The sequence below is a fragment of the Eretmochelys imbricata genome, chromosome 26 (genome assembly GCF_965152235.1).
Source record: "Eretmochelys imbricata isolate rEreImb1 chromosome 26, rEreImb1.hap1, whole genome shotgun sequence".
Taxonomy (NCBI): domain Eukaryota; kingdom Metazoa; phylum Chordata; order Testudines; family Cheloniidae; genus Eretmochelys; species Eretmochelys imbricata.
Genome location: NC_135597.1, coordinates 10,512,139 through 10,532,559, shown reverse-complemented (window position 1 = coordinate 10,532,559; position 20,421 = coordinate 10,512,139). Strand labels below are relative to the sequence as shown.

Genomic DNA, 20,421 nt, shown 5'->3' with positions numbered 1-20,421 from the left:
ACATATAAAAGACCCTATGTATGGGCAATGTGTTGGAGAAAGCTTCAGCTCGTGGAATTTCCTGACCTGCAGGTACTGAGTTTCTCAGCCTCAATGCTGTATCAACACTCATTTTAGCACTTCACCGTTGTACTTCATTAACCCATCTTTACTCCACATGAGAAGAGCCCTCCTCCTTCCCCTCAATATGGACAGAAGCCTCCTCCAACCCCACCATCCTCTGACCTACGGCATTGTTTACGGTGGTGACAATAAAATGCGTTCGGTATCAGACAGCAGGTGCATCGGAAGCTGACTATGCATACCCTACCTTGATTTTGAAGGCTCTCTTAAACCCACTAGCAAAGAATCCTCCGAAGGGCCCGATGAGGGAAGCAAAGGTGGAGAGGGCGATGCTGTGGATCTGGAAGGGATACATCCGGACTGTTTTCTGCAGACAAGGACAAAGTGGGAAAAGAATCAGAGAAACGCACTGGGCTCCACTGCAATCTATCCTAACCCTGCCTTACTGGAGTCCAAGGTCAAGATTTTCAAGTGACTAGTGACTTTGGAAGGCCAACTCGAGGTGCCAGATTTTCAGAAAGCACTGTGCATCTGCCCTCAAACTCAGGCCCCTTCAAGGCACTTCAAGTTGGGCACCCGAAGTCTGTAGTTGCTTTCAGAAACCTTGACCTGGGTGTTGATCACCTCTATTTAAACCCAAATCTGCGAAGACAAATCTCAGACGCAGACTGTCCCACAATTCACCCCTGCTTGACATCAGAGCAAAGCCACGGATGTATCTGGCCCATTTTGTCACGGTTTCCTTGTATTTCCCCGTCTGTCCGTACCCATCTGTCGTCTCTTGTCTCATACTTAGGTTGTAAGTGGCTTGGGGCATGGATTGCATTTGTTCTGTGTATGTCCAGTGCCTAGCACTATGGGGCCTTGGTCTATGAGAGCAGTGCACTGCATTCTCTGTAATTGTCTCTCTATTTTGCTAGATCACTTCATTTGCAGGAGGAGCCCTTTCTTACTTCACAGAAAGTCGAGCTGGAAGAGACCTTTCTTGACCACCTCGAGCAGGGTAAGATTGTTCCCTACAGTATGTTCTCCTGGGCTCTGTCCAATTTAGTCTTAAGCAACTTAAGAAATCTGGCTTCCACCAATTCCCTTGGGAGATTATTCCTTGGTTTAACCAGTCTCGCCATTAGGGGAACATCTCCGGAAATAACGTTTTCCTTGATCAGTTTCATCCAGTTACCTCTTGCTGCATTCCTTCGTAGTACCTTAAACTAATCCCCTCCCTCCTGGGCATTTCCAGCCCAGTTAATGTATCCCTTTTTAATGGCTATTGCCAAGCTATCCATAATTGAGAGTGCACATTCAGAGTCCTACCCAGCGAATGACAGACTGAATCACCAGGGGGATGTTATATTCTTGTAGCTGGAACAGCTCAGATGGCTCGCAATCCACAGTGAAGCTGTTGGAGTCGTTATTGAATTCCACAGGACAGGTGAAGCACCGGTATCCAGACATCAAGTACGACAGCTTGGTTGTGGGAAGCAGAAAAGGCGAGTCAAGAGAAACCAAGAACAGAGGCAGCTTAAAATTCACACCTTTGCTCGGTTGGCTATTGGGAGGGTGGGCGTTAGGCTGTGGAACTCCCTCCCCAGCTCTCCCAGCTACTGAAAGAGTTTTTGCTACGGCCATTCGTGGCCCCATATTTATTGCTGTCCCTCCTTCTCATCCTCGATTGCTCCCTTCCTAAGCACCCTCATTTTTCTCCTTCCCCTTCACTTCTGAATGTTACTTTTTCCCCCTAAATGTCCTTCAATCTGTTTTTATGTTGCAACGTGTTAAAATACTGCAATGCACCAATAGCAGAAAAGACAGATGGGGGCATGCATCCCCCTCATCAGATGGCTCTGATACAAGCCTTACCCATTCACCTGAACTCCGGAAGGCGTAATGACACCCTCTAAGAGAGAGAGAGCTGAGATTCAGGGCTGTGAGTCAGCCACATCCTTGGTTCAGTAAGAAGCTTACTCTCTTGCAAAGCATTAAGTTGGCTAGAGGCTTGGTAAGCGGCTTCTTTTCATATACATCAGCTTGGAAGGCAGCAATCAGAGTAACTGTACGATCAAGATAGAGCAGACAGCACCATCCAGCCAACATGCATTAATGAAATCCTTCCTTAACAGATCACAACAGCCTGACAAATTGGGACAGTCCTTGGACTTTTCAGTCTTCAGCTGAATTACCCAGCTCTCTCCGGGCTTTCTGCAACTGCACAGATATTAAATGTGGACTTATCCCCTCTCCCCACCCCCAAAAAGTCCCCCGGGGGACCAGAGCCCTGAGCTCCCCACACAACCTTGAGGCAGATACCACAGAAATGTAGCAGAGCAATCAGTGCAGAGGATCCCAAAATGCTTTGCCAACACTACAGCACCCACTGAAATGTTGCAGCCTCTAGCATGCACACCGGTAGTAGGCAAAGAGGGGACATCTAAGCCTAGGACACGAGGGCCAAAACACTGTTGTTACAAAGAGCGCCATGGCAAATCACTAGTGTCCAAGCAGAGCAGACTACTTCCTCTGCCACCCTGGCCTCTATCTGTACAGCTTGTGTAGCACTGGGAAATCCCATGGAGTTTGGGTTCTATAGGTCTGAGAATATCAAGGGCCACGGGAGAGGAAGCGATTTCTCAGCAGTGGGTTTGACACCTCCTCCCTGGAAGGCACAAGTCAGTTTAAAGCCCACTGTAAAACTTCAGACGACAACTTGGGTGGAAGAGAGCACAAAGCTTACGTGTGTTCCTTAACCGTGGCTGACAGATTGCACTGGTGTGTCTTATTATGGAGAGAGAGCCAATTAAATGCCATGGTGGGGTACCTACCAGCAGTCCAAACAGAACAGTGGCAAAGAACCCGCCAATAAAACCCTCCCAGGTCTTCTTTGGGGAAAGCTGCAGATACAAGAAAGAGAACATATTAAAAAATACCCTCAAGGCCTACCCCAAATAGCTCTGCAAAGTCAACACCCACCTCCCACAGAAGTTAAATGGCAAACAATATCCCCAGCTCATGATTTCCAAGGGGGTAACGGCCAACACATGAAGACTGGGGGGCAGATCCTTTCACTTGCTCTCACCCTAACAAGGCCAAGTTCCTAGAGGAAGGGGAAGCAGGCAAGCATCCTGCCTTGCAGCCCCCAGGCAGAGCAGTGGCCAGAATACACTGCCTCTATTTAAAAGCATTTAATATAATCTTAGCAAGGTAAGTAACTGAAATGTTACAACTTCAGGTTATTGGTCAAATATAGAGAGACACACACAGCCTCATTTCAGCCATTAAAAAAAATAAAAGGCCCATAAAGGGAATGGTTATTAGTCTCTGGGATACTCAACCCACTTAATTAACAGCATCCCTAGGAAAGGTTAGCTGATTAACAGCATCCCTAGAAAAGGTTAGCTTAAGGATTTTATGGTTTAGCCCAAAAGGAAAAAAAAATAGAGAGGAAGTTTTTCATTACAGTACATAATTCGGTACCATTAGTTTGACATTTTCTCATCACTAAGGAACGCCGTTCTCCATGCCGACTGTGCATTTAGTCTAGAATTGTTCTCACTGGCTTTTTCAAGTCAAATATTCAATAACTCCAGCTTGCATATGCTGCAATAAAGAAGAGCTATTTCTAAACTACCTCCTCCGATATGTAGTTGGCAAGCGCACGCCACAAGGAAGCGTCCATGCTCCCAAAGAACTTCACCAGATAACTAAACCAAACCTTTGTAGGAAACAGTGTCTTTTAACCATTAGTATGCAGAGCTTGGGATGGGGACAGAATTTAAATAACCAGTAGACACTGGATCAGGATCTAAAGAGGTACAATACAACACAAATGAGACACAAGCCCTGGCAAGTCTTCCTTCATATTCTTCACCAAGAGTCTTTTCAAACAACGATGGACAGGTGGAAAGGTTTTAGGCTGGGACCCAAATGCAAAGTCTTTAGCTCCACCACCCTGATCGATTCTCCAGTCTTGGGTCAAAGGCTCCATAGAGAAACAGAGCCTGAAGACAGGGTTTTGCACAGCTGACAAACCTTGATGAGTGGGGTGCGGCCAAAGAAAAACCCAAACATATAGGCCATGATGTCATTGCAGATCACACATGAAATCGGGACAATGAACCTAGAAGGAAGGGGAGAGAAGCCATTCATAACTAGCACTTTTGAAGTCATTGGAAGCTTAACCGCAATAGGTTATCCAAGCGGGCACTACCTGAACGTGGGCGAGTCTGGCTACACCGTGTCAGACTGACACTACTGTAAAAGCCCAGGTGTCATTAGCCCCAAGGCCCTCGCCAGCTGTCAGATCAGCTCTATGAATTCCCCCTTGCTGTGTTCTGTGCTTGTTCTAACATGCCGTGGGCTGTTAAACAGTCACCATGATTAACCCCAGAAGCATTTCAGGGGTGAGCCAGGTGCTCTGCCGTTTGTAAAGCACTTGAGAATGCTTCAGATTGCACACCATATAGTGTGCTACGAGCACTGTAAAGTTTTCATTGTTGCTGATATAAGGACCAAGGCGGTTAAGGATATTGGGCTGAATCCTCCACATTGGGCACCAACCTCACACGCTGGGCAGCAGCGGCAACAAACTGCCAAAGGGGGCTGGTTATTAAAGCCACTTTTCTACCCTCTTCCAACCACGCTCCCTTCCTAACGCGTTAACCTGGTGGCTGCTTTAAGTTATGCTGGCAGCAGCTGTGTCCCAGGGACCCCCTCACCAGGCACGACTGGCTGGCGTGCATGCTCTCCGCACCCACCCCCTATTCGAGTTCAGGTGACAAAGGCAGCTAAGCTACTTTCTGCCATCTGCGGGACTCCTCACTGCCAGAGGAATACGCAGCTGCCCCGTTAGAGTGGCTTTCTGGCTGCACTAACTGAGCAGCGCAAAGCAATCCGAAAAGGGTCCGGCTCATTGTTTGGCTTTCTTATGCAAAGCATGCTGCCGTCCCTTATGAAAGGCACATCCTAGCCTATGCTTGTTGGTTAAAAGTTTTAGTAAAAAACGCTTTAGCAAGGAGAAATCAGGAGCATATACTATGCAACACAAAGCAAAGTAACACGTAACAGGCACCAACTCACCAGATCATCCCATCAAACAGGTTGTGAATGATGAGGTGCGACTGGGTAACAACAATTAGCAAAGTCACATGGGTCCAACCAAACTGGAAGAGAAAACAGCATGCAGTCCAGTTTGCCTAGAGACATTTCTCGTAACAGCCTACGGCAGAAACCAGATACCGATGAATACTGTTTGGAGAGGGTCATGCCTGTGTGCATCTCAGGCACTGATCCCAGGCGGAAAGAGCATGATGTAAACGCAAAGATGGCAGCTAGTATTCATCCCTACTTCGGAGTTAAGCAAAGCAACATGTCCATTACATTTCAGAACCTGAGTGGGAGGATGTTTGACATTCCTGGACCAAGTACCCTTTAGCCCACACCCATCCCATACATCTTAGTCTACTTTGACTAGAGACCTGGAACATAAGAATCCCCATATTGATGACCGTCCATCTAGTCTGACATCCGGAATCCAGAAGGAAACAAAAGCATCCCAACAAAGGATACGGTCAGCCAATCTGTGCATCGTTATACTGTGGTGGGGCCAATCTAACCCCTGCAGGTGATTCCACCAACACCCTCAAGGCATGAGGTTTGAAGAACCTTGTACAATCAATCACTTTAGCTTGCACCACTGAAAGGGTTACTAAGAAATGCACTGCAAATGCAGACAATGGAATTCACATTTCTAAGGAAATCAGTCAGTTCAAAAGTCATATGCCAAATACTTCAAGCTGCCAGGAATAGCTTTTCCATTAAGCAGGATCGCAACACCCAGGGGACACAGAAGCATTTACAGGCTTGTGTTCTTGTAAACCATATATGCAAACAGCCTCCATCTCCCAAAGCTAATCGCTCCGGAGCAGCAAAGCCGTTTATTTAATCTTACCATGTAGAACTGGAGACGGTAATGCTTCTTCACCAGACTCAGGACAAACATGCAGAAGCCTTGTGGGAAGAGAAAAGAAAGAGCAGAGCAAGATCAGGTCTTGCAGTAGTAGGAAATGCCTCTCAATTTCCCATTACATCTGCCATATCATTGCAGCATCTCATCATTGTTTCAGCTACAGAACAGAGTCAGCAACATGAGGGTCATGTGCGCTGTGGATGCAAAATGGTTAATCAAAGAATGGAAATTGTTAAAAAAACCCAAGGACATATAGCCAATTAACCGTGATCACCCCTATGCAAGTTAGACTGTTTTCTGCCAACAGCTAATCATTTATTCTACCTCTGATCTTCCCATGTAGTATCAACTATAAAGTATTCTTCACTTACCTGTTTAATGGCACAGAGCTCTTAATTAGCTGCTGCATCCCCCCCATCCACCCAGAGATGGCTGCATTTACAAAGTGACACTCTTTAGATACAGTCTGTCTGCCAGTTGTTTAAGCGCTTTAGGGTCTCGGGAGAACCCTCTTTAGCGTCTATCCTCCTCCCCCAGTTTTTACCAGCTCCCCCACCTCACAAATAATACCCACTGGTGAGCCCATGTTGCTAGGGCCATTGGAAATCTGCGCACAGCTCTCAATGGCAAGTGCCGCTCCATTTCTAGGTTGAAGCCCATCCTAGGGATTCAGGACTCGCAGTGAGCTTGCGAGCTGAGAGAGAACACCTCCACTTAATCACCAGAAAGGAGGAGTTAAAAATAGATCTTCAGTTCATCCAGAGTCTGCCTCTGCACTGTTTACACTGACAGGAGAGTTACTCTAGGTCTGGAGTAGCATTGCAGAATTTACCAGCAAAGGCAAGAAGTCTACTCACCCTCTCTTTACCCAGAATGAAAAAGAAAAGGATCATTTCCTCACACATCAAAATATTAATCACCAGGCAAGTAAAACTTTGCAAGGCTCGCACAGGGGAAAGAAAGGTGGAAATTACAGTTAGTTATTCTGCCTAGTCACTACCCAAAGGAAGTAACATCAAAGGGGACCGTAGCTTCCCATCTGATGCAGAGGGCATTTTGGTCACTTACACCGCACAATTAGGCAAGTGTGGATGCAGCTAGTCACAGACTTGTCTGAATCCCAAAAGACATCATTGCAACGGCCTCTGAGACGTAACTCAAAGCCAACGATGGCTCCGTCTCCCACAGATGCTTCACTTCTGGCTCATTTCATGAGTCACACTTGGCCTAGAGGTGTGAAGGAAGCCTGGGATGAGGCTGCGTATCGCAGGTCTACAGGAAGAGGAATATTGCTCCAGGGCTGCGAGTCAGGCCCCTTTCCCTACTAGCGCTGCATTCATGAAGTGGGTGCACGCTAGGACTGGAGACTAGGGGAGGCAAAATGAGAGGAGGAGAGGAAAGATCAAAAGCAAGTATCAAGCTCATTTAAACAGAGACTCTGGAGAGAGTCAGGTACTTACAGCAACACCCTACTTAACCACTGGACCATCCTTCCCCCTCCCTTGTATTTTCATAAGGCAGCACAAATCCAAACGGGGACACTGGAGCCCTACCTGTCTACGGTGGGGGTTGGGGGTGGGGGGAGAGCTGCATTTCAAGAGGCTGATGACGTAACCCCTGCTAAAAAAACAGCAACGAGACAAATTTACCTGGTGGAAACAAATAAAATTACCTGTTAAGTAGAGGGCAAAGGAAATGAAGCGATGGTATTTGCTGAGAATTCGCAAGGGCTCCTCTCTCTGAACCAGGGTGAAAAAGTAATCCGTTACCGTCTCGCCATAGAAAAAGTAGTTTACACACAGCAGAAAGTACCTGTGGACACAGCAGCATTCCCTTTAATAGGACATGGTTGACTGGTAGAAAATTAGACTCGTACACATCAGAGGTTATCAGATTGCACTATCTACACTGCGTGCAAGGGGAGGATACGACTGAAGGTTCACATACTGGGCGGCAGAATAATGGTGATTTTTATTTGAAAGTCTGCAGAAAATTCACTTACATTGGGCGGGGGGAAAGGTGGAAGCCGAAGTAGAGGGTCAGGGCCTGATTCTCACTTGCACTAAGGTGGCTTGGGCAGTGTGAAGGAACCTTACTGCAAGCAGGGGGGGGGAAATCAACCCCTCACATTTCTTCTGATCGAAACATTACATCTTCACGTAGAAGCCGTGGCTCCATTAAATGCAAATACTTGGCTGTCGCCTATGTTACAGTACAGTCCTGTTCAATTTTTGTTTAGTATTATGGTGCTCAGGAAGCGTTTGCCTTTAGGTGGCACTGCTTAAGAGTCTTCTCCAGGTTCCTGGCTACTGGAGGCAGTGACCCCCTCCTTCTCTGTGGCATGCCATCAGACGCTGGGTGCAACCAGTACAGTTCCATCCCAATCGCACAAATAAATTTCAGTAGGTAAATACCCCAGTAGGTAAATATCCTACACCCTTAGCCTGAGCAATGCAACTGGAACCACAAGTCACATGTTTACTCATCGCTTCTCTCGGTAACAGCATTCACCACCACAGACCGGGAGAGTCAGACCTCGCTCTCAGCAGACAAGCAATGGAACGAAGCGTATAAATATGACTGAAGATGCCCAGTAGTGGCTGGCTGCACCATCAATGAGGTGTCAAGGGATTCAGAAGCACCCTAGGTGGAAGGCATTACGCACATTGAGAAGGATCATATTGTGCTGCTTGACTCTAATGAAGAGCACCATAGTCGCTCTGCTTACCAGCTGAGGGTCCTGAACCAGGGCAGCTCATATGAGCGATACACATTGTAGCCGATGGTGATTATCTCCTGGAAACACTTGATCTGGACACACATCACCTGCAAAAACAAACATTGAGCAGCAACGTCATTCACAGAGAAACTAAACCAGGACCAGATAACCTGCAATGGGCTGCTAAGTGCATGTAAAAAGTGGGAGCTCTAGAGTGACCCTTCCTTACAGGCGCCACAAGGAGAATTCCTCTCGTCTTGCCAGTGAGCTCCTCCTCACCCCTAAATCTGACACAAGGGGGCTCCTCGTAGGCTGAGAAATTGTTCACTTGCTCAACCTGCTAACAGCCAGAGCGAGCTGCTTTCCCTGCCAGGCAAAGAACACTACACCCTGCGAAGCCGTGGACTGGCCGACTCCAAGAGCTCACCGCCCCATTTTAAGTTACGTTTCCAACACTAGGTTTTTCTATCATGAGTTCCGGTCAGTTCTGGGGAGACAATCCCTCCTTCACTGGCACTGTCTTATCACTGTTCATCGCAGGCACTCGAGAGGACTGGCACTTCAAGACCACCGTGAGAAGGGAACATGCCCAGCAGAGATACAGCCAGACTGGAATTGGGACAGGCTTCACAAAGGCAATGAGGCTGCCGGATGGGTTTCCCCGGCGGGGACTGGACCTGGAATCTCCGGATCTACAAGCATGCACCTCTACAGCCTGAGCTGAAAATCCCCGCTCTGTATCAGCTCTAAACCCTGAGAGAGAGCCACACTGCAAGCACACATGATGCACACAGAGAGTGCTCAATGGCAGACGAACAAACAACCAGATTCAGCTCTCCACCCACACACCTGGGCTGTGATAGCAATAAAGGAAACAGGAGGATTCCACCAAGACAGCACCAATTAAATAGTAATTGTGGCAAGGAACCTTATTCCCTGCAGATCATGGAGCAGAACAGCCATTTGACAGCTTTCAGCCATGACCGAACAGGACCAAATTAGCACTGGGAACCTCGAAGCACAAAGCTCTGCGTACTCATTAACTTTCTCAGCCATCTAAGTCCCTGACAACCGTTCATCCATAATGGTCCATTTAATGAAGAGTTTTGAAAGAGCACTTACAATCATCATTAAAACCATGGGTCCCAGGTAGATGATGATGAAGAAGAACGCAATCATTGCCAGAGTGAGGATCCCTCTGACCCACCAGTTCTTCCATCTAGATCACAGGAAGAGAAAAGTGAACGTTAGGCAAAGGGCCTATCGAGCAGGAAAGCTGGGAGAGATGCACTTGTTATCTCTTCTGCACAGCCTCCTGGTGAACGGCGGAGGCAGGAAACGGCAGCGTATCCTTAGCTCAGCGGCGGTGCGGAGGCAAGAAACGGCAGCGTATCCTTCGCTCAGGGGCGGTGACAATGTCACACCAGTCCATTCACCCAGCTCTGGTGCAGAGAGGAATGCAGAGAGGATGACACAGCAGCCGTGTGGGTAAGCTCAGGAAGGGAGTTCTGTGCTGGGGGACAGCACAGGAGGTGCTGAAGATTCATTTCGGTGAGAAAGTGACAGACGAAGGTAGCAAGGAGTAAATAGGAATAGACAGTTATACAGGGCCTTACCTAGTCTGAATTCGCTTTGTAAGAGTATTATGCCCATTTTACAGATACAGAAATGGAGATAAAGAGTTGCCCCAGATCACACAGAAATGGCAGAACTGAGGTTCAAACTCAGGAACCCCAACATCCAGTACTCCCCCTCAGTCCACTAGGCCATGCTGCAAAAAAAAACCTCTCAAAGATCACCCTCTAAATCTGCCGGAAAAAAAGGACCGTACCACAATTCTGCCAAAGAAAAGCAATCTCAACACCAAACTCGCTCAGCCAGCCCCAAAGCTCTCTCCCCAGGCTGAGAGCAGGAACAGAATACAGCAATTTTAGCCAAGCCAGTCCCTCCAGAGGGGTCAGTTACCCATGAGGTGTGTTGCTCCTGTCACCATCTACTGATGGGATAGAACATCGTGTCTAAGTTGGTTAAACAGTGGGGCTAGTAAAAAAAAAAAAATTTTTTTTAAAAAGGAGGGGGGTATTTAAATCGGATTTTTTTTGATAAAATGCTTTGAGGAAAAAAACACTTATATAAAGTTAGTTTTAATTAAGATATATTATAGCTCAAGGATCTCTCATCATGGAATAGGGATTATAAATTCTAATTCTATAGCATGAGACAATATAGTCATGTAATGTTTAAGAAAAGTTTTATTAATGAGTTCCAATAGCTCATGGATTAGGGACCCAATCTTATGGGGTTCCTCAGGCTTCTGTATAGATTATTTAGGTTAATCTTTCTATCTACCCAATGGGACTCAGTGCTCAGTCTAGAAGATACCATCAGAGATGCTTTGTTTTGCAGTTCTCAGACTGTGGACTTGTGTCTCCAGAGGTAACATGCTTGTTAACAGCAAAAATGTTTTTAAATAAATAAATACTATAGAGGCGAGAAATAACAGACCTCAACTCTATTGTCCCTCTGCAACTTTGTGTACACAGAGTCAACCCCTTACCTCTCTCTAAAAGTGCAAAGTTTCAAAAAGTTCAATGAATAGAAAGTTGTTGGGGGCAGAATAGATCTGGACAAGGAGAAGAAGTCTGGAGCTAAATGTGAAAAGCAAGGAACATTTGCTTGTTTTGTTAAAATATTATACATTGGCTGTTGAAAAATACTTAATGTTGTTGTTTTAGTTAAATAAAACAATTTAAATGTCTGTCTGGTGATGCTCTCCTCCTAATACAGGACGGAAAGAAAATCCCCCAAATATTAATGATTAACCTGTTGAATTGGAGATAGTTCACCTCCCAATGACTTCATAATATCTGCTTCCATTACCTTTGGTAAATGAAATAACCAAACAATCATTCATTTTCGGATATAGCTGTAAAACTAATCTGAAAAGTTTTCAAAATAAATCACTGTTTAAAAATGTACATAGTGTGTAAATTCTAAAAATGAAACCTACATCTATCTCTGAGTTGCGAAGAATATGTATTAAGGTTATAACAACAAACAAGAATGCACTTTTATGCAGAAATCTGGGATTAAATAGAGTCTTCCTGACTAGTGATTTAAATCAAATCCACCCTGGTTAGTAAAAAGGGAAAGTGCACCAATATGCTGGGAGCCCCGGAAGCAATGGAAAAGTTTTATTTAATGCTACCTTGAGGATAGGTTGGAGAGGGCCCTGTTTAAGACCTCGGGAGTGTCATCTGATGTAGGTGCAGGAGGGGCCCCTCCAAACTCTGATTTGCATTCACTGTCCGATGCGGTCTCTCCATCCAGCTTGTTTTCCGACTCGGACTCCTGCAGGACAAACACAGGCAAACAGATGTATCAGATACCGGTGATCGTTCTTCTGATCTTCATTTAAAAATGCACTAGATCAAGCCATTCCACCCTTATTCCATTCTTATTTCCTCTCAACACAGCCTGTAGCTAAAAGGAAAAGATGGCAAGATATTCTGGGCACAAACTGGCTTACTTAATTGACCCTGTTCTTGTTTGGGAGCCAAACACTTAAGTGACAGGACCTACGGGGCAGAACCACCTGCAACTGAAGCCAATGGAAGTTTTACTAAGGACTTTAAAGAGAAGAGGTCCTTTTTTTTGTATCACCAAAGGTACTTTGTAGTTGTTCTAAAGCCTGAATGATGCACCGGAGGTCATGGGTACATGAGTTTGTCAAGAGCCATGTTCGTAAGGTGTTCGGGAACCCCAGGGGGTCTCTGAGTAAGCAGTAACGCTCAGAATTAGAGTGAAAGGTCTCCAGAAAGAAGGGGAAGACTTGTGCTTTTGGAGGTTTTTCTCTGTACATTTCTATGCAATGACTTAACTCATGTACGCTAAAATTAATGCCAAAGAAACCCCCAAAACACCAAGAAAGAAAAACATAATGTTCCCATGGAAGAATGTCTCATCATTTAAACCTGACTGTCCCTTTAAGCCACCGCAGCAACCCGATATCCAGGACACACGTACCCTATGCACTAGCCTATCTGTATGAGTGCAACGCCCAGCTAGGAGTAGAACCCCATTAAGGTAGGTGCTGTACAAACACACAGTAAGAAACAGTCCACGTCCAAAAGAGCTTATCACCAAAACAGGCAAGATGGACAGGGTGGGAGGGGAAACAAAGACGAAAGGAGACGTGCACAATTGGCAGAACCAGGAACAGAATTCTGGCCGGCCTTCTGACTCCCAGTCCAGCACCCTAGTCACTAGACCACACTACTTCTCTTCAGTCCTTTATACATCAAACAGCAGCAAAGAGGAAGATTTTGCCGTCTGCAAGTGACCGTTAGCAGCGCAGTTTCGTGTCTGGGTTTCACTTATCACTAAGCCACATTCCCGACTATGCAGGGTGTGCCTATAATTACGGCTAAGATTATGTCACGGAGGTCCCAGAATTGTGACTACGAGAGACCTCCATGACATTTTCTGCTTCAGCAGGGCCCCTCCTGCAGCTCCTGGCTGCCATGGGCAGCAGGGGGGCCCCCAAAGCCACAGCAGTGGTTGGTGCTGGACCCAACCTCCCTATTTTGTCAGTTATTTTTAGTAAAAGTCAGGGACAGGTCACGGCTTCCGTGAATTTTTGTTTATTGCCCATGACCTGTCCGTGACTTTTACTTAAAAAACCCCCACATGACAAAATCTTAGCCTTACCTCTACCATCCACACTTCCGCGTCGAGTGGTGAGTCATGCCCAAGTCTCAAGTCAGCCCCCAGATCCCAGCATATGCTATTTTAACACTCCCAAACAGGAGTGTGTTTTCAGGAAGTGCAGGGAGGGAACCAAGTCAGCAAACGCGGTCAGCTTTGTCAAAGTTAATCTCCCTGGGCTCCTGCAACGTTCCGATGCTCTGCCAGATGAGACAGCACCTAGAGCTGGTCCAGGAAAAGCTCCCCAGTAAACTAGAGGTTGGGCCAATATACATTTAAGTGTATCTGGTTTAATAAAATCCCACAGGAATAAAAGCAGGAGCCCTGTTCAGTCTCCCTGAAAGCAGCGAAGGATATTGGCCCTAAGACATCAGGTAGCTATGGTCGCAAGCCAGATTCCTACAGACAAAGACAACCAGGCTGTCAGAGCAGTATTTTTAGCCACTTCCATCCATTGCAACGGGGGGGGGGACGTACCGACACCATTTCCTGGGGTGAGTGACCTATGGAATCAGAACAAAGCCACACTCCCAAACCTCTCTGTTGCACTGTATACCACACCGGATTTGCTCAGAGCCAGCCTTGGGGGGAGAGGGGGGAAGAGTTTATTGTTCTTGCTTCTGGACTTTATTCCAAAATGAATAGCAAAAGCAAATAGGAACTGGAAATAAATCTGGATTTTTGTGCTGAATACCCAACAGGACCGGTTTTGGGGTGCATTCAGCAGAAAAAGAGTTAACCATTTTAAATTTGTTTTTATTCATCCTAAGTAAAGTCCACTGGCTCCTCTCAGCTTCCAAGAGCGACTAAAATACCATTAATAATCTTATATCAGATACATGCCTGCACGCAACCACTAATTCTTTGCGTCTTCAAGTACAGTAGAACTTCAGAGTTATGAACACCAGAGTTACGAACTGAGCAGTCAACCACACACCCCATTGGGAACCAGAAGTACACCATCAGGCACCAGCAGAGAGAGACAAAAAAAAGCAAAACACAGTACAGTACTGTGTTCAACGTAAACTACTAAAAAAAAGGGGGAAAGTTTAAAAAAAGATCTGATATGGTAAGCAAACTGTTTGTGCTGGTTTCATTTAAATTAACATGGTTAAAAGCAGCATTTTTCTTCTGCACAGTAAAGTTTCAAAGCTGTATTAAGTCAATGTTCAGTTGTAAACTTTGGAAAGAACCTGCCATAACGTTTTGTTCAGAATTACGAACAGCCTCTGAAGTTCTACTGTATCCAAATCGTTCAAGGACATCACATGCTGTGAGGTCACTAGCTAAAACGCACGGGGACTGAGAATGCTTTGGACACGCAGGGAAAGGATGCTAAACCTGGACTTGTGTTGAATCCTTCCCCCACTGATTAGGCTGACCAAGTTATCTTTATTTGAGAGAAGGCTCTGGAAAGAGATCACAGGGGGGAAAAGATCACAATCATTTCACTGTAGCTCAAGTATAGCACCCATGTATCCTCTGGGAAAGTGCTGATTTATAACTCTACATGGCAATATTCGGGGAAATCGCAAGATAACTCATCTCTGTGCCCCTTACAACAATAGGCGGCTTTGTTCTTGTGCCGGTGACGGAAGCGCACAGATGCACTAAACCAGAATGGCCTTTTCCGCATGGATACTCATGAGTCCTGAAACTTAGGATGGCACTTCGCCTACTTCACTCCAGATGGCATGTGATCTTTCCATGCTGCAACCGCTACTCTACCTAAGCACATCAGGCTGAGATGAATACCACCGATCTATAGACATCAAACATATTAACTTGTAAAAACCTTAACCTTATCGTATTTTATTTATTGTGCATTCTAACACAGAGCCTGTGCTTGCAGGCTGTGCACTGAAGAACTGAGCTTTTGTGGTTAACGCAGGAGACTTGGCCCCGAGGAGCTTCAGTTTTCACCCATTTGCAAAGCGTGTGAAATAATTCTTAAATGCTTTCGAGGGGGTGGTGAGGTTTAACGTTTGCAAAGTGCTCAGAGACTAAGAGAAAATGCACCACAGACGTGCAATGTAACACTTTTATGCTTTATTTTGGGGGCCTGGGTGGGAGGGAGAGAGAGACAGGGCAGACTGGATGGCTCAGGCCATATGATCTTCAGTCTCAAGGGTATAGGTTCAACTCCCACCCAGACTGGTGGATGGTTATTTAAAACAGGATACAAGAGTGTGGCCATTCTGCATTTTCCTGTCCTCAGCATGGGAGATTTCCATAGAATTCTCCATCTGGATCTTGCCATCTGTTCCCCCACACAACAATCTCTGGCTGACACCAATGAAGCAGAGTGTTCCCTCCAAGTCAGGGTTAGGACACGGAGGGCAAAGCAGCATGTGGGAAGTCATGCTGCCTGTGAACAAAGCACTTCATTGCTCCTGAAAGGTGCTCCAGACGATTATATGCATACCCAGGCCTGACTTTTCAAGATGTAGATCACCCCTGGTTCTCAGATCTTACCAGAAGAGAGTACAAAAAAAGGCAGTCAACAAAACCCTGAACTTAAAGGGACACTGAAGGTACGTTGCTAAATTAGGAATGATTTCTGCAGTGTGTGTCGACTGTTCCATTTGAGCCTGACAGGCACTGGAAGAAAAGAATTTTCCCTGCCGGGAATCTCACCAGTCAAGCTGACAGACAACATAAATTAGGTTTTCTTTTTAAAGCCACAGTGTCAGAGCAGCACTGCTCCCATGCTAATTTCTCTCTGAAACGGAGCTAGGATTACATATAGGACATTATAGTGCTTAATAACGTGGATTAGGGTGGTAAGAGACTCAGTAATTTTCCACTATTTTTATACCTCAAGTAAATTGCAACCATCCCTCAGCAAAACACCTTTTTAAAGCAGCTGACCAGGGTGCTAAATAACATGCTGTTTCGCCAGTGGATGATGTGCTGTGGTCTGGTCTGCTTAATCCAGTTGTGGAATTTCCATGGTAACAACCTCATGTTGTTTCTTGAAAGGCAGCAAATTACTTTCTTGAAAGGCAGCAAACAAAGCAGACCGATCCTTAGACAGTTCGGTAAAGGATGAGTATCTGATATGAATACATCTTGCTGGTTGGTCACCACAAGCAAAACAACCTACAAGTAGCACAGATGATGTTAAATGATACAGACACAGAGGAATGGCAGGTAGAAAGATATGTCCATTGATATTGGCCTGTGATTGTAAGTGTTAATTTTTAGGTGACGGAATTTTAAAAAAAAAATCCAGCCACATGTGTCTGAGGGAATAAGCGCAATTCCTATTGGCGTCAGCGTAAAAAGCATAAAAAAAAATCAATCCCAAAAAGCGTTTCAAATTGGGCACCCACAAAGGGCATTCTGTAAAAACGTTGGCTTCACTTTCTTTAGTAAAAAACACAGGTAATCTGTTAGAGCTTGGAATCACAAGAGATTTAACGGAGACTAATATCCTTTGTACCATTTATGCTTTCTGTTAATGCTTGCAGGACAGACTATCGTGTAACAGGCTCATCAAAGCAATTCAAGATGTGAGAACCCAACACCTGACTATTCTGTCTCGGGATCTTTTGTTTCCTATCACGTCTTTATGTTTAAAAAGACCCTGCTTGCTCTTCGTTCTGCAAGAAGCGTGCTGCTCTTGTGGGCGAGGCACTGGACTGGAATTCGGGAGACGTGGGTTTTCAATTCCTAGATGAGCCAGCCTTCCTGAATCTTTGTGCAAGTCCTTTAATCTCACTGAGCTTCAGTTCCCTATCTGTAAAATAGGGACAATATACCTCTTGAGGTCCCTTCCAGCCCTACATTTCTATGCTTCTACTCCTCTTCTACTGTCCTTGGTCTTGTGTCTCTTTCGACTGGGGGGTACAGAAGCTAGCATAATGGGCTCTGAACTTAGCGAGGGACTTTAACATTTAATGCTTCACTGGCTTCATTGTAACTACCTGGAAGAGTGAGCCTTGAAGGATTTGGCCTATATGCGAAGTCTGAGGCCTAAAAATACTACAAACTCCTCACTCAGGCTACATTCTCCACATCTGTCAGATCCCTTGTTCCCCAGCTGCTCTCCTGAGAATCACCCTGGGCTACTGATGCTCCAAGTAGCCTTCTATTCAACTCCACTAGAGCAAAATCACTCTCTGCATTCACTGGTTCCTTTACATAAGCACTGCAATACAGGGTCAGAGCAGCGGTTCTTCTAGCCCAGTTTCCCGTCCCCAACACTGGCCAGTACCCGAGCTTCATGGGCAGCGTACATAACATGGCAGTTGGAGTGATCCCCCCTCCCCACCCCCGTGTCTTCCCCTCCCAGCCTCCGGTCACCAGAGGTTTAGAGTTGCCCCGAGCATGGGGTTGCATCTGACCATCTTGGCAAATAGCCACCAATGGACCTATCCTCTGTGAACTTATCCAGTTCTTTTTTGAACCTATTTATGCTTTTGGCCTTCACAACATGCCATGCAAACGAGTTCCACAGGTTAACCGTGCACTGTATGAAAAAGTATTTCCTCTTGTTTGTATTAAACCTGGTGCTTATTTATTTCATCTGGTGACCCCCGGCTTTTGTATCGTGGCAAAGGGTAAATAACACTTCCCTATTCACTTTTCCTCACACCATTCATGATTTGATAGGCCTCTGTCATGTCTCATTGTCTTAGGGTTTTACTACGGTTTCAACCAGTTTGCCCAGGGAGGCTCATTGGCCTGTAATTGCCACCATCGCCGCTGTGAAAACGTTTCTTCAGCTGTGGAAGATCAACAAAACGCGGGTAATAACACTTTGCTCTTCCGCAAAGATGAGTTTATGATTCTAAAACATTCCCCGTGGATGTCTTATCTCCTTCCCGTGGTTGCGGAGACTGAAGCCCAGAGAAGCTAAGAGGCTAGCTTATATAGTGAGTCAAAGTCAGGAACGATACCCAAGACCCCAGACTTCTCATCCCCTTTTCTAGCAATTGACCATATTCCTTCCTGAATATGAGCCTACACGCAGCCTCTTCGCTGCACTTCAACCAGCTGATCATGGAGACCCAAAAAACAAAGAGCTTGTAGCAAGTTAAGCCATCTTCCAGGGAAGCTGCTCAAAAATAAGTCTCCTCCCTTCATTTTCATCGTTTGAGTTCCTTCCACAAAGCCCTTTTTGAAAAGAAAAACAAAGGGGGGGGGCGGAGAAGGGAGGTCACACAAAGAAAACATTTCTAAAATTGGAGCTCTGAGGAGAGCTCTCCCAGGAGCAGAGGCAGACAGAGCCTTTGCAGTGCATACTTTGATCCTCTGATCTCAGGCTAGCACCAGAAAACTGTTAGTCTGATCTTTTCCCAGCCATGGCGTCCCCCTGCTGCTAAGCAGACACCAGTCGGGCATTTACAGAGACTACTCTGCTCGATCGCTCACACAAGACAGGAGCTGGGTAAGAATTCAAATCGCCCCCACCCTCAACCTGAAACCAAGCCTGGGCATCAGGTCATCCTGGGGTAATAAGGACCATGAGCCGATGGCATAAATACATCAGCCCCGCAGAGCTGCACGGTTCTCTCTAACTGCTCATAAGTCGAGATTTTATTCCATCAGTGATGTGCAAGCAGCAGATCTTGAACCATGTTGCACACACGACATTGCGTCTCGTAACACTGGGTTTCTACATGAAAAGGCTCAGTCACACAAAAGTTGCATGTACCACATCAGATACCAGGAAACCTGTTTACAGTCTCCCTGTACTGCAAACGCTCTTCAAAAACTCTCTCACACACCCCCCCCACACCCCCAACTTTTCCCCCTTCACCATTTTTGTTTGTCACCTCTCTATTTAAGAATCAAATTTACACGGTGACCAAGTCTCTTATCTTTACTAGAAAAGATAGTCATTAAAGATTGCAACTGTTTTGGCTTTGTTTGAAGTATACACACCTCCAAAAAACTTTACTGCTCTTTATAGGCATAACTTCAAGCCCCTCTAACAAAATGAGCCCCCAATTCCTTGCAGATGGAAGATGGAGGAGGAGCAAATTTGATGACGATAAAGGGAAAGGATGCAGCTGTGCTCACAAAAATAGGGCCCCTTGTTTGAAACCAGTTGAGTTCTGCAAGTTGAAAAAATATTGTTGAGGGTACAGAAGGGGATGGGGAAATATATTTGTCAAACAAAGGTCTGAAAGAACCAAATTTGGATTTTTTTTTAAACCATTTACAGCCCAATTAAGGCCACTTTACATAAGTGGCAGTGGGAGTAAGTTCTATCTACACATATTTAAGGTTCCTTTGCATGACCAGAGTGGAGTACAAGTGACAGAGTATATGGGCCATCAGGCCATTCCCCGAGTCTGGGGAGAGAAAAATGTGTCCCTTTAACTTCATTCAACATTCTAGCAAGACTACAGGAGGGAAATATGCATGCAGTGTTACACTTGTGTAGCGACACATGATTTACCGTGACGGATTAGGTCACTGATCTAAAAAAAGCCTGATACCCTGCCACCAGCAGAGACCAATTCCAAATTCTGTAGGGGACGGCGAAGAGGCACCCAGCCACCAGGGCTGGCCGGAAAACAAGAATTCTGTTTCACACAAAAACAAAACAAGCAGTTTCATCATTTGTTTTCATTCCACATTCAAAAGGGTTTCAATCCAAAATTTTCATGAAAAAAAAAAACGCATGAGACCCACCCCAGAAGACCCAATAGTCCATAGGTTAGGGCACTCCCCTGGGACGTAGGAAACCCTTGTACAAGTGCCAGCTTTACCTGATTCAGAGCAGAGCTCTGGACATGCCAAGTGAGTGCCTTAACCTCTAGGCTATTGGTTATTCCGGGGTGAGTGTCCCTCTGCAGAAATTCCATCCTGGATCTGAGAACCCTGCCCAGTGAAAACTGTCAAAATAGATACGTTTCTGCAAAAAGTTTCAGTATCGACAAAAAGAAAAGGAGTACTTGTGGCACCTTAGAGACTTCTTAGAGCATCTTCCAGTGGAAAAACGTTTTGACAAATA

General features: G+C 45.7%; 1 protein-coding gene across 5 annotated transcripts in view; it reads right to left on the bottom strand.

Moving 5' to 3' along the window:
- Positions 1-20,421, bottom strand: part of CDS2 (CDP-diacylglycerol synthase 2) — a 40,155-nt gene that overhangs the window by 3,672 nt on the left and 16,062 nt on the right. For 4 of the 5 annotated variants that reach the window (XM_077805879.1, XM_077805882.1, XM_077805883.1 and 1 more), the window contains 10 exons: positions 11,953-12,095; positions 9,867-9,963; positions 8,754-8,851; positions 7,698-7,837; positions 6,008-6,066; positions 5,137-5,219; positions 4,090-4,177; positions 2,883-2,951; positions 1,378-1,530; positions 311-430 (listed from right to left, as the gene is read on the bottom strand). In XM_077805879.1, the coding sequence (XP_077662005.1) occupies positions 311-430; positions 1,378-1,530; positions 2,883-2,951; positions 4,090-4,177; positions 5,137-5,219; positions 6,008-6,066; positions 7,698-7,837; positions 8,754-8,851; positions 9,867-9,963; positions 11,953-12,095 (1,050 nt within the window). Of the gene's footprint in view, positions 1-310; positions 431-1,377; positions 1,531-2,882; positions 2,952-4,089; positions 4,178-5,136; positions 5,220-6,007; positions 6,067-7,697; positions 7,838-8,753; positions 8,852-9,866; positions 9,964-11,952; positions 12,096-13,454; positions 13,755-20,421 lie in introns of those variants that run through there. The other variant, XM_077805880.1, reaches the window with a different exon arrangement.